General features: G+C 42.8%; 1 protein-coding gene across 7 annotated transcripts in view; it reads left to right on the forward strand.

Annotated features, from left to right (window-relative positions):
• Clnk (cytokine dependent hematopoietic cell linker) overlaps window positions 1–12712 on the forward strand; it is a 178126-nt gene extending 165414 nt beyond the window's left edge. For 3 of the 7 annotated variants that reach the window (XM_028758263.1, XM_028758264.1, XM_028758265.1), the window contains 3 exons: window positions 1898–2053; window positions 8856–9019; window positions 9495–12712. In XM_028758263.1, the coding sequence (XP_028614096.1) occupies window positions 1898–2053; window positions 8856–9019; window positions 9495–9699 (525 nt within the window). In that variant the 3' untranslated portion in view covers window positions 9700–12712. Of the gene's footprint in view, window positions 1–1897; window positions 2054–8855; window positions 9024–9494 lie in introns of those variants that run through there. The other 4 variants (XM_028758266.1, XM_028758270.1, XM_028758269.1 and 1 more) reach the window with 4 other exon arrangements.
• The last annotated feature ends 207 nt before the right edge of the window (window positions 12713–12919 follow it).

Below are 12919 nucleotides of genomic sequence, written 5' to 3' on the forward strand. Positions count from 1 at the left end.
GTGTATCTGCATATGTGCACTCATATATGGATGGAGACCCATAGAGGCCAGAAGAGGGTGGTAGTTCCTTCAGAGAGAGACACACTTTTATAAGCTGCCTGACGTGGGTGCCTGGTTCTCATGATAGCACAGCAAGATCTCTGAATGGCTGAGCCATCTTTCCAACCAACCCCCTCTTTCAGTTTGACTGCTCATTTCTCAAGTATAAACTACGTAGATGACAACCTCACATTCAGTGTCAATGCTGGATCCACCTGTTAAGCCTAGGAGATTTGCTTAGGCTCTGAAGTCTTCATTCCCTATAAATGGGGGTAAATGTCTTTTCTCCAGATTTATGCAAAACCAAATGAAATAATATAGGTAAGATGCCAGTCACCTTAAAGGCAGCTCTCAGTAGACTTCTACTGCCCGCATTGTCATAACACATGCACAAAGTAATCATGCTATCCTTAAATTTAGTGTTAAAGAATCATATCACATGACATAGTATTTTATATACCATATTATAGATTATTATATTATAGATTACAGTCATCAACATCCCATACAATCTGTATAGATACTATAACAATTAGAAATACAAATAATAACATATACTATCCCACATCTATGCTATTTTTATGACATGTACAATCATCTCTGCATGTTTTCACACGTGTATAATCGAAGACTTTCAGTATGCTCCAGCATGTGATGACACCGAATTATCCTGAGGTCAAACTGTGTGTGTTCAGAGTATGTTCAGGGGAAGTCTGCCTTTCAGTGTCACATCTTCATCTTGAGCAGTCCCTCCCATGTGTCTCGTTAGTTCTGGCTCATGCTCTTGATCTGCATACCTTTGCTGTCTACCCCTTGGCCTCAGACACTGATGCTTCTGATACATTTCCTATCTCCTCTTCCTTGCCCCACTCTTGCCTTGACCCAACTGTAGGCTGTATTTCCTGTTCCATCTCTCTACTCATTTTGGCATCAGTCTCTGCAAAGCCCCATCCTTCTTTTGCAAACCCTGATCCTGAATTGTAATCTCCCCACACAGGAGTCCAATTTCCTGGGCTAAGATCCTTGTTTGGTCTGTGGTGCCTTTCATTCCTCTCTAGAATAAGATTGGATCTCCAGGATGAGCAGGACACATGTGAACAGTGATAGTTCAGGGGAACACACCAGAGAGGTATGAAGGAGGACTTCCCTGTGCAGAAAGGGGACAATATGTAACCCAGAGCAGGTGTCAGTTCATGAAATGGTAACCTGGCTGGAGTCTCATCAAGACTGTAAGAGTCAAGGAAGATTTGGAAGAAGGAGCACCTATTGTGTATCTACTACACTCTCATCAAGCGGTAAATATATTATCCATACAAACACTGTTAGCCATTCCTGTGACGAAAGACTCAGAGAAAATTTCAAGAGAAAGTTTTCTTTGGGCTCCTAGTCTCAGCCTCTGGCAGGCTGATCCCATTGCTTTTAGGTCTGTAGCAAAGCAAAAGCATCATGGATGAAGGGCTGCCCACTTCACAGTGGTCAGGAAGCACAGAGAAGATAAGAACAAGATACATCTCTCAAAGGTGCGCCCTTGATGATCACTTCCTAGACTAGGTTCCACCTCCAAACAGACCATTCAGCTTTGAACTCACCAATGGGTTAACATCATGATGTTAGCATCTTTGCGAACGAATTGCTTTTTCTATATCACCACCTGATAACACATTAGCCTCTTGAGGAAACACTTCATATCCAAACCCCGACAGGCGTGAAGTGAAAGCTCGGGGAGGTAAATGGAATGTTCTGCAGTTTGCCGAATGTAAATCCATTGAGGAATCTCATAAGAGCATCCTTTTTATGTCACCTTACGGCCAGGGTCTTTGCACATCTGAGGAGATAACCATAATTCCTTTTGCTTCAGGATGGTACTTTTTTGGTCCGAGATTGTTCCACAAAATCCAAGACAGAACCATATGTTTTGGTGGTATTTTATGGGAACAAGGTCTACAATGTGAAAATCCGTTTCCTCGAGAGCAATCAGCAGTTTGCCCTGGGTACAGGACTCAGAGGAAATGAGGTAGGTACAGGCCAACCACCTCCCTTTCCTTGGTTATGAGTAAAAAAGAAACAAGAGTTTAGAAGATGCTACATCCTTGTCTACATACCCAGTGATCACAGGACAGGAGGAGAGACACTGCAATGATATCCTTCCAGCTCCTTCCATGAACATGCTGGCACATGTTCAGCTCACCATGCATCAGTGCATCATGCCACTGAATGTCCCTCAGCCTCTTAAACCTGTTAAAGAAACCTGTTCAGAAAGAAGAAACTGCATGCTGCCTTGTGGAGAGCTTCTCCCGGCCCCTGCTGGCACTCCATTCTCCTATCTCCCCATGGGAGAGGAACAAGCATTTTCAAAATGACCCCAGATTAGACTTTGTCACCCTGTCACAACCTCAATCAGAATGACACTAGGGAAGAATAGTGAGCCACTGTTGCCAAGTGTCCTTCCCAAGCCTGCAAGCCACCTGCTTTCTAATCTCTTTAACCCTTAGAATACATAAGCAAGGGCACTTAGCTACTTGAAATACAGGCCTAACAGGAAATGCTGCTGTCTGCATTTAGCTATGTTCACAAACAGTGACCAATTGTTCTAAAACAAATGCATAAAAACTGTTAGCTGATGCAGCAACATAATCAGACTAACCATTTGGCTTGTTTTGTACCATGTGCACTATAGTAATAATGGTTGTAGGGTCACTTTCACGATTGCACTCAAGCGTTACTATTCTCTACTAAGCATCATTTAAGTTTTATTTATTTTACATATATGTGTATATGTGTGCCTGAGTACACGTATATGTACCGCATGCATGCAGCTTTGTGCAGAGGCCAAAAGAGGGCATTTGGTCACCTGGAACTGAGTTTGTATGCCATCAGATGTGGGTACTGGGAACAGAACCTAGGGCCTCTGCAAGAGTAGCAAGTGCTCTTACCCACTGAGCTATCTCTCCAGCCCCTGAGTATCTTTTATATGATCCCATTTAAGTTTAGATTTGGGAGATGGCAAAGGAATCAACTTTTTCTAATGTCTATTGAAGGAAAAAAAAGGAGTCATGGCTCCACAGATTAATTACAGGGAATTGGATTATAAGCATCCAGCTAAAATATGCCATGTCTCAAAACAGGATAGACATTTGACAGCTAAAGTTGTTTAGGAACACCCAAGCCAACACTATAATGTATGCCAAAAGGACAATCGACCTGTTCCTAATGAGTAGTTGCATCTTCCTAAGTCATAATGTGTGAAGGGCACATGGGATGACAATAATGAGACCCAGTGACTTTAGCTCTTAAATGCAGTGAATAGGTATCTGTCAACAGCTATACTAAAAGCCTTTTATAATATTAATTTGTAATTATATGTTTGTGGGGATATCTGGGTATACACATGCACATAAGTGCAGGTGCCCAGGAGGTCAGAAGGGCATCAGATATCCAGAAGCTGGAGTTACAGGTGTTTGTGAGCTGCCGTGTGAATGTTGAGAACAAAACCTAGGTCCTCTGTGAAATCATTAAGTGCTCTTAACCACTGACCCATCTCTCTAGCCCCTGTCCACTCTCCATTTTTTAAAACTGAAATAGTTTTGAAGATCATTCAATAGCTTTCAGAAAACATTTTTGCGAGCTAGCCCTGTGTTGTTCCTACAAAGCCTGCTTAGAGTATGTAGTTGACTAATGAGAACATTCTACGTGTCTATAGAGGACGCTGTGTTAGTACATGCAATTCTTGAAGCATACCCTGAAAAGTAAAACAAACCAGACTATTTTAGTATAAATTTGTTGAATGTAAGAACATAGACTGTTTTTCACACTGTGGTCTCATTTGTCTGACAAGTTCCCCCCTGGGCTAGACTGCCAGTGTATATCTGCCAGCCAAGAAGACAGGCTTCAGGAAGAGTCAACTGTGTAGACACCTGAGACCTCAGGACTGCTGAATTGTGGGGAGATACATTTTTTGTTGTTTCTCCCAGTCTATTATTATGATAGACAGCGTTTCTTTCACTGTTATGACAGCCCTTGCAAACTCACACAGTATAAACCCAGAACTTCCGTAGACACCTGTTGTTCATCAGGAGATGTTGAAATAATGTCACTGGGGCTTAGCAAGTGCTTGCTGCAGGCACATGAGTGACAATTCTGTCATCTGCCTGCATCAAAAGTCCTGATTACATCCAGTCTCTGATACAGAGATTTTCTTTTCAGAGAATCACACGTAGCCTGGGGAGAGGTAGCCAGCACTTGGGAGGAGGAAGTAAGATGGTTAATACTGTCAACTTGACCTATCTAGATCTCCTAGAAAACAAGGCCCTAAAGATTATTCCATTAATTGAGGTGTGCAGACCCACACCGATCCCTAGACTTGGGTTCCGAACCACATCAAAAGGTGAAAGGATGCTGAATCTCAACATTTATGACTCTTTGCTTCCTGACTATGGATATGACCAGCTGCCTTGGACTTCTGGTCTTTGATGGACTGTGTCATGAATGGTACCCCATTGCCAGATTAAGCCCTTTCTCCATCAAGTTACTCTTTTGGGGTATATTTTATCAGGGCAATGAGACTGCAGCTTAAATAGACAGTGAGATCAGTACTCCAGCCTTTCCTCAGCCCAGGATGTGTGTGATCTGAGCAACTAAGTAGTATAAAAATTAAGGCAAGTAGCCAGTTCATTCGTATGAGGGCTAGCAAGGCAATGAACAGGACTGGGTCAGACAGAGACCGATTCTACCACAATTATTAGTTACTGTTTTCTTGTGGTTATTAGTCAGTTCCTTCATTAACTAGGTGAGAACCTCCTGCAGATAGAAACCCACCTACGTGAAGGGCGGCTAGCTCACGTTCACAGTGTCCTTCTACATCTTCCAGCTCACAGAGTTTTTCTTCTTAAAACAAACAAACAGCAGCAACAAAAACAAAAACAAAAAAAGTTGTATGATTTTCAAGTGCTTGAGCTTCATGGTTTTTGTTGTTGTTGTTTTCCTTATAGAACTAGGAAATGGCTACTCCTTCTGCCAGGTGATTTGTACTTTGCTCTCTCTCTCTCTCTCTCTCTCTCTCTCTCTCTCTCTCTCTCTCTCTCCTTGAAGCATCTCTAGGAAGGACACATTATTATTTTCTGGGGAGAAACAGAGCCTATACTAAGGTCTTAGTATTGTTTCCAATATGTCACACTTTGGCTGGCTAATAAAAAAAAAAAAAACCTGCATAGTAACTCAGTAATTATATCCTAAGAGCATCTTGTCAGATTGTGAGCCATCCATGGTGGCCTTGGAAGTAAGGAGCTGTCAACTGAGCCCACCTAGAGACTCTACTTTCAGCATCTGCACAAACTGTTAAATTACTGCATACTAACGCCTATTTTAAAAAACTCTTTTCTGTGTTAGTCCTTAATTCCCTATTCTTGAACCCTCCAGACATGAGGGTTTTTTTTTCCCTATATCTGTTGAACATTCACATACATGCCCCATGCACAGGCACCATGGGTATACTGAGTTCTCAGAGCCACACCCACCACCACCACCATCACCACCATCACCCTGCCCTGCCCTGGAGGCAGGAACTGCTCTCATCTCCATTTTAAAGAGAGTCAAAGTGAGCATCTGCCTGTGTGTGTCAGGCTCTGGCAGACCTCTAAGGAGACAGCTATATCAGGCTCCTGTCAGCATGCACTTCCTGGCATCCACATCAGCATCTGCCTTTGGTACCTGCACATGGGATGAATACCCAGGTGAGGCAGTCTCCAGGCAGCCCCTCCTTCAGTTTCTGTCCCAAACTTTGTCTCCATATTTGTTCCCATGAGTATTTTGTTACTCCCTAACCAATGAACTGATCATGGGGTTCCCAATGGAGGAATTAGAGAGAAGACTGAAGGAGCTGAAGGGGTTTGTGGCCCCATGGGGAGAGCAACAATACCAACCAACCAGAGCTCCCAGGGTCTAAACCACTAGCCTGGGAGCACATAGGGAGGGACACATGGCTTCAGCTGCCTATGTAGGGGAGGATGGCCATGTTGAACATAAGGGGGGAGAAGAGGTCCTTGGTCCCATGAAGGCTGGATGCCCCAGTGTCGGGGAATTTGAGGGCAAGGAGGTGAGAGTGGGTGAGTGAGTAGGGGCACATAAGCAGGAGGAGGAGGGATGGGATAAGGGGTTTCTGAGTGGGGGAAAAATGGGGAAGGGGGATGACATCTGAAACATAAATAAAATATCCAATAAAAAATTAATTTCAAAAAAAAGTTCACACATAAAAGAAAAGAAGGAAAAAAGAAAGATGGTGAAACTGAAGCCCAGGAATGGTAAGCAAACTGCAGTACTGGGATTTCCTCTCCTTTGCAAACTTCTTGGCTTTTGCATACAATCTCTTCTGCCTGATGACAGCCCCCAAGCACTGCAGGTTGAGAACAGGCAACATCTACCCAGAGCTTACTGTGTGCTAGGCATCTTATAAGAAACTGCAACCCACAGAGATTCTTCTCACTGCTACTGGAAGGCACTGAGCCCTGAGGTAAGAGTGAGATGGCCCTCATGTGCCTTCTGCAGCCTAATCCTTCTATCTTACTGAAGAGCTTCGCGTCCTTAAGAGAATTAGATGCAGAAATCTCTGCTGAAGTGCAAGCCAAGTGCCAGCTCTTCCATCTGTGCTCAGACAGCATAACCAGCCGCTTCAGCAGGAAACACATGAGGGCTTCTGGGGACAATATTCACTTTGTCCTGTTTTCATCTATCTCGTGGTGTTCGTAATGACACAGGAAGACAGTAGGTCCTAATTCATAGGAGCTGAGTGTGAGATGACATGATATAAATATCATGGCAGGTACACGGGGACAGGTGCTTGGGAAGTGTCCAATCTCATCTGAACTGATGCTGAAAAGCCCTTTCCTGGAGGCTATGTGGTTCAGGCAAAGGTGAGGACCATACAGACCACAAGGGCTATAAGAAGCACCTGGACTAGATCCAGGGAAGGCTCTCTACCTGTCTGCCATCCTTACCAAACACAAAGGACAAGCAAAGACATGTGTCCCCAAAACAAAAACCTGGGAGGTCATTCAATTGCTCATGGGAAACACTGGTTTCTCACTGACCATGCTGAGGACCCAGTCCCCTCCTGGTGATGTCCTGGGATGAACTCCTCCCTTTGAGAGTGCAGTACTGATATTTTCAACATATAGGGTAAGAGCTGTAGATTCTAGGTCACAAGCATGGATATATTGAATGTACAACACTTAGCTCACGATGCCTCGTTACTCATGGACTGGACCAGCAACCATTTCGTGGGTATCCAGGGATACGAGACTCATCCAATGCCCCTCTATGCAAACACCTGAGCAGCAGTGACTTTCTAAAACTCATGGTAAATGTTTACTGACAACTTGAGCTGTTAAGACTGAAAGACAGATTAACAATAACATGTGGTTTCTTTCTCACCTCCAGTCTTCTTCCTTCTTCCCTATTCTTTCCGTTTTCTGTCTCCCTCTCCCTCCCTCTCCCACTGTTTTTCTAAAAAAGAAAAAAAAAAAGAAAGTGCCGTCTACAGTGCACATAGGACAGACACAAAAGATTGAAACAGACTTTAGAATCTAATATTAGGACATTTGACATCCATTCTTCTCCTAGGGGGAAATCTAAGATAAAAATAGGAGTTTAATTACAGACTCTTCCCCCAGGCTTTTCAAGCAGCGTTGCAGCTGTGGGCACAGCACCAGAGTCCCTAAGACTGGGGTGGGAATGTGGTTTAGTGCACCTGCCTTGTTTCCTAACACTGTGGTTTTATAGAAATGGCCCACGGAGTAGACTGTTGAGAGAGGCTATTGATATCAGATTGATTACTTCAGAACAATGCTAAGGAAAACAGAAATGAGAAGAGTAAGCACCTTGCCCCTGACCACTGACACCAGGGAAGAGTTAGCTGTCTGTGAACCTATTGAGTGGATGAGCTCTGCTCAGAAAGGTTCTCTGCATTGGCCACTTTGTTGAGTGTAAAAAAAAAAGGGAGGGATGGGAGGAAGGAAAACTCATCTTTGGTTTGGAATTGGAAATGAAGTTCAAAAACTCCTTTCTTCGTAAGACTTATGAAGCTAGTCTAGGATGCAGCCCATGGTTTCACGTTTATGGACCCTCTCTGTGTGCTGGAACATGGAGATGCCTTTCTTCCAAACATTGTCTATGCTTAAGCTCCATTGATGCTCACAGAGAATCCCAGAGGAAAGTCCTAATGTCACCACCACTGTTGGTAGACAGAGAAACTGAATGCAAGAAGTTTGCCTCGGGTCACGCAGCTAGTAAATGGCAAACAGCCAAGCTTTGAACTCATGGTCTTCATTTTCGGTAACCTCACAACCTATCTAAGTCATGGGTGGGAAGGCAGCAATGGATCAGGGAGGATCTTGAGCTAGGCAGTCGGACTTAGGGCAGACCCTGAGGATAAGAAACTTAAGAGCTACCATTGTGCTCACTTGTGGTCCACAGGCACTTTGATTCCCCTTGTCATCTCTTTGTGCTTGCCACACACCCTTTAATAGCTCGTTTGCTACATCCTCAAGACAAAATGAAACAGCCAGACATGTTGGCTGACACCTATAATGCTGAGAAAAGATCACTGTAAGTTCAAGGCCTGTCTGGATTACAGAGTCCAGACCAGGCCGAGCTGCAGGGTGAGCCTCAAAACAACACCACCAATATCAACTTCTAGCCTGTCTCTCAACAATGTCAAAATTACGAAAATGGTCCACCTTCCCTGAGTAACGTACAACAGCTTAGCCATGCCTAATAGGCAGCAGATGTGTTCAAAGGCATTCACTCTTCTTTCTGTGTTTCAGATGTTTGATTCTGTGGAAGACATCATTGAACACCACACGTATTTTCCCATTTTGCTAATAGATGGCAAAGACAAGACTGCACGCAGGGAACAGTGCTACCTCACCCAGCCACTGCCTCTCGCCAGGCTCCTTCTGACTCAGTACTCCAGCCAGGCTCTCCATGAGTAAGTAATCTAGCCAGATATTTCCATGTCAGTAGCCTGGGCCTTGTCTCATCCCTGGCTCAATGGATTTGGTTCTTTCATCTGCATTTATCTCAAATTATTATTTTCTGTGTCTTCAAGGGATGACTTTTTTGACTCTGTAAAAAAAAAATAAAAATATTCTGTAATGGAACTTGAAAGCTCAATTATGACTTGAAAGCTTAAGTCATAGAAGAAATATTTATAACCTGCATTAAACGTAGGTTTAAAAAGTATTTTCTAAACAGGAAAACTACAGCCATGGCTGTCATACATTAGTGATGAGTAGCTAACATGACAAGATCTGACAGTTCTAACGTTTGTAGAGCGTATGAGATTCCCCAAACTGTTACCCTGTGCAGGACATCAGGCTGACTATATTTTATAACCTTCTGACCTAGGATGCTAATTTTGGATAGTACAGTATACTGAATGGTATATTTATCTGTAATCCTAGAAATTCAATTACAGGGAAGAGGAGTGGTGTGAGGAACAAGAGCCCTTATGAATACCAGCTTGAAAACAGACAGCAGAAATATGTGCACTATGATGTGAAGTGGCCACAGGCCCAGACTTTGGCCTCCTCTGTGAACCGTGACATCAATGGAACTAGCAGACCCATAGCAAGGAACTCTGAGGATCCTGGCTCATCCCAAGCATAAGGCAAGCGTTCATTTGAGGAACAGTGAAGATATTTTTAATAGTTTAATGATGCATTTCCATTCAAGGGAAGAAAAGAGCTTTCCTCAAACAAGTACTGGTCCTTACAGCAGCACAGCACATGGTGATGCTGTTTCTTCTCAGGCAAAGAGGATTTGTATGTATTCCTACTTCCTAACACACATGCAGCAGTGGACACTCAAAGAAGTTACTGATGTCTTTTAGTGTAAGAAGCAAGCCCAGACTGCAAGCCATTTTGCCTGTTCCATGTCACTGCATCATCCCAGTTAGATCCACCACTCTGGGATGTTTACATTGAACTAGGGCATGGAGAAACAGAGGGAGGGAAGGAGGGAAGGAGAGAAGGAGGGACAGATGGATGGAGAAAAGCAAGAGTAGAGGGGGGGAGAGGCTTTAAAAATGCATATTTATCCACTATAAATTCTTATACTACAGTAAGTTCACCAAAATGAAATAAATAGGTATACCATATGCCATGATTTCAGTTATTACCAAATGCCACATGTAAAATTCATGGAGCACTAATGCAATTTGAGTTTTCATGAAGGAATAAAACCAGACAGAAGGCAGGATATGTAGCTAGGTTGGTAGAATGCATTCCTAACCCTAGGTTAAATCTCCAGCCTTGTATAAAATTGAGTGCATTGGTACATGCCTATAATCTTAGCACATGGGAGGTAAAGACAGGAGGGTCAGACTCTCAAAATCATCCTTGGCTACATAGCAAGTTAAAGGCCACCCTGGATTACAAAAGACAATGGGGGCGGGGGAGACAGAGACAGTCAGAGAGACAGAGACAGTCAGACAGGAAAACAGAGACAAAGGCAAAAATCAAATGAAAAGAGAACAAGCAATCCCTGGCATTGTCTCTTCTGTAAAATGGCAGACAAAGTACTCTCTTGGAAGGGTTCTTGGCATCTACCCACAGACACCTGCTTAGTGTTCTTCTTTACAAGGCCAAGGGCATGCAATGCATCAGATAGATGAGCTGACAGCAAAGCACCTCCTAAAGCTGGACAAAGAGGAGTGAGCAGAGGAAATGGGACTATGTTTGTGCTACCACCTGCCAAAGGGGGTGAAGGACGGAAGAAACCATGCAAGCCTGAACCACATCTCTGGAGTCCCATCCATGCGGTCCTATGATCCCGATCAGTTTGTCTATAGACTCATGCTCAGCAGAAAGAGCCAGGATCTGCTGCCTCTCTATGCCAACTCATTGACTGACTATCTGAACTTTGAGTTCTGTGGCAGACTCAGAAAGGACTTGTCCACTGAGTTGCTGGTCAACATCCCTGCGTTTACTATTTCAGTGTCTGTTACAATAAGAGTATTTTGCTTGCAATAGATAGCTAAAGGATAGCATATGAAAAATTAAACGTATTTTATTCTCACGATAGATACTTCTGACACTTTGGCTAGATCTTAATGACGATGTATTTGTGACAAAAGCAGGAGCTAGGAAGCACAGTTTTTCTGTACTCCATTTCTTGTTTTTATTGGATCACTGGATGGAAATTCAGTGGTGGGTCGCACGCTAGAGTGTTTTTAACCTGTCCAACTCTTAACTCATTTTCCATTTTTAAAATGTCACTTGATGCCTAGCTGAAACACGATGGTGGGATTTCAGCTTCATCTGATTATGGCATCTGTGTATCCCAGAGATTTGTTTTGGACTGCATATCCATACAGAGTTCACATATCCATCTGTCTCGTCCGGTTATCATGCAGAATTGTCACAGCCCCTGCTGCATGCTGTCGTCCTTGTTGCTAGGTGCTGCTGTAGATGCTGGAAGCAGTGGAGTGAGTGAGAGGCACAGACCAGTAAGTGCTCCAGTAAATAGGTAATCCAGGTTGCTTCCCTTTCCTCTTCTGTAGCTCTGTGTTAATAGAACACTGAGATCTTTGGGGTAAGGATAATGTTTAAAAATTTTAAAAACTCCTTTAATGTAACTTCAAAAAGTCCTGAAATCAGAAAATATTTCACCAACTAAGTTGAGAAGAGGCTTTTCTTCCAGGAGAGAAAGGTTGGGGGTAGGGGCAGGGAGGAGAAAGCAACTGATTAAACTACATTATATCCATAAGCAATTTAATCCATTCTAATTACGATGAAAAAGTCAAACTTAACTCATTGTCAGATACAGTTATTACTGTGTGTGGACACAGGCAATTTGTAAAGACGGCCTATATTATATATGACTCACATTATGATCATACATCTATTGTTTAAACCTTTAGAGTATGCGTTCCAGCTAAGCATTTCTGTCTTTGACTATTTGGAGTTTACAGATTGTTAACTTAAACAAAAGCAAATCCATAACTTGATGTTCTTACCCGTAACTGAGAGGTGGAGAGCGGAACTCAAAGCATAGTTTATTTTTCTTTGTTTCACGAGTTATTGCCCCTAAAGCACTTTGGAAATCGTATCAGGGCAAAGTTAAGAAATATATTTAGAATAGTTATTATCGTGTGAGTAGAATCCTAGATTCTAGGAATAAAGATGAGAAAGACATAAGCCATGTGATTCATAGCTCAGAGGCAGGGAAATTGTTGTCCAACTCTCCAAAAAAGGAAAAAAGGAAAAGCACAAGGATAATCAAAGAGGATGGGTAGACTGGGAATTTGACCTGCTAATAGGAGTATCAAAGGGTCCAATCAGTATAGACGACACTAGAGTTTCCTCAAAAACTAAAAGGAGACATAATTATAGACTTGGCAGGCCATGCCTAAGTTCCTGTCTGGAAGTATTGACAAGAGAACCTTGAAGAACTGTCTGCACGTATGTGCTTATTGTAAAATTGTTTAAAACACCCAAGATTTAAAAAAAAAAGTCAGACTAATCCTTCATCACTGGATAAAAACATGTGTTACACATCCTCACAAGGAAGTACTGTACGGCTGTAATAAAGAAGCTTGCCTATAGGTGACAATATGGAATGAAATGGGTGAATAGTATATACATCAATGTAAAATAAAACTCTCATTGTAGTAGATGAATAACCGTAGAGATGTACTTTATAACATCATACCTGTGGTCAACAGGAATGTATTGCACATCAAGAATGGGTCTCATGTGAAATATCCTTACCACGAATAGAGGGAGGGCTTACAGAGGTGGGGGTTGGGAGGCACTGATCTGTTTATTACCTTGATTGTGGTCATGGTTTGGTGGGGGTTGGGAGGCACTGATCTGTTTATTACCTT

The sequence above is a fragment of the Grammomys surdaster genome, unplaced genomic scaffold (assembly GCF_004785775.1).
Source record: "Grammomys surdaster isolate TR1022 unplaced genomic scaffold, NIH_TR_1.0 126187, whole genome shotgun sequence".
Taxonomy (NCBI): Eukaryota; Metazoa; Chordata; class Mammalia; order Rodentia; family Muridae; genus Grammomys; species Grammomys surdaster.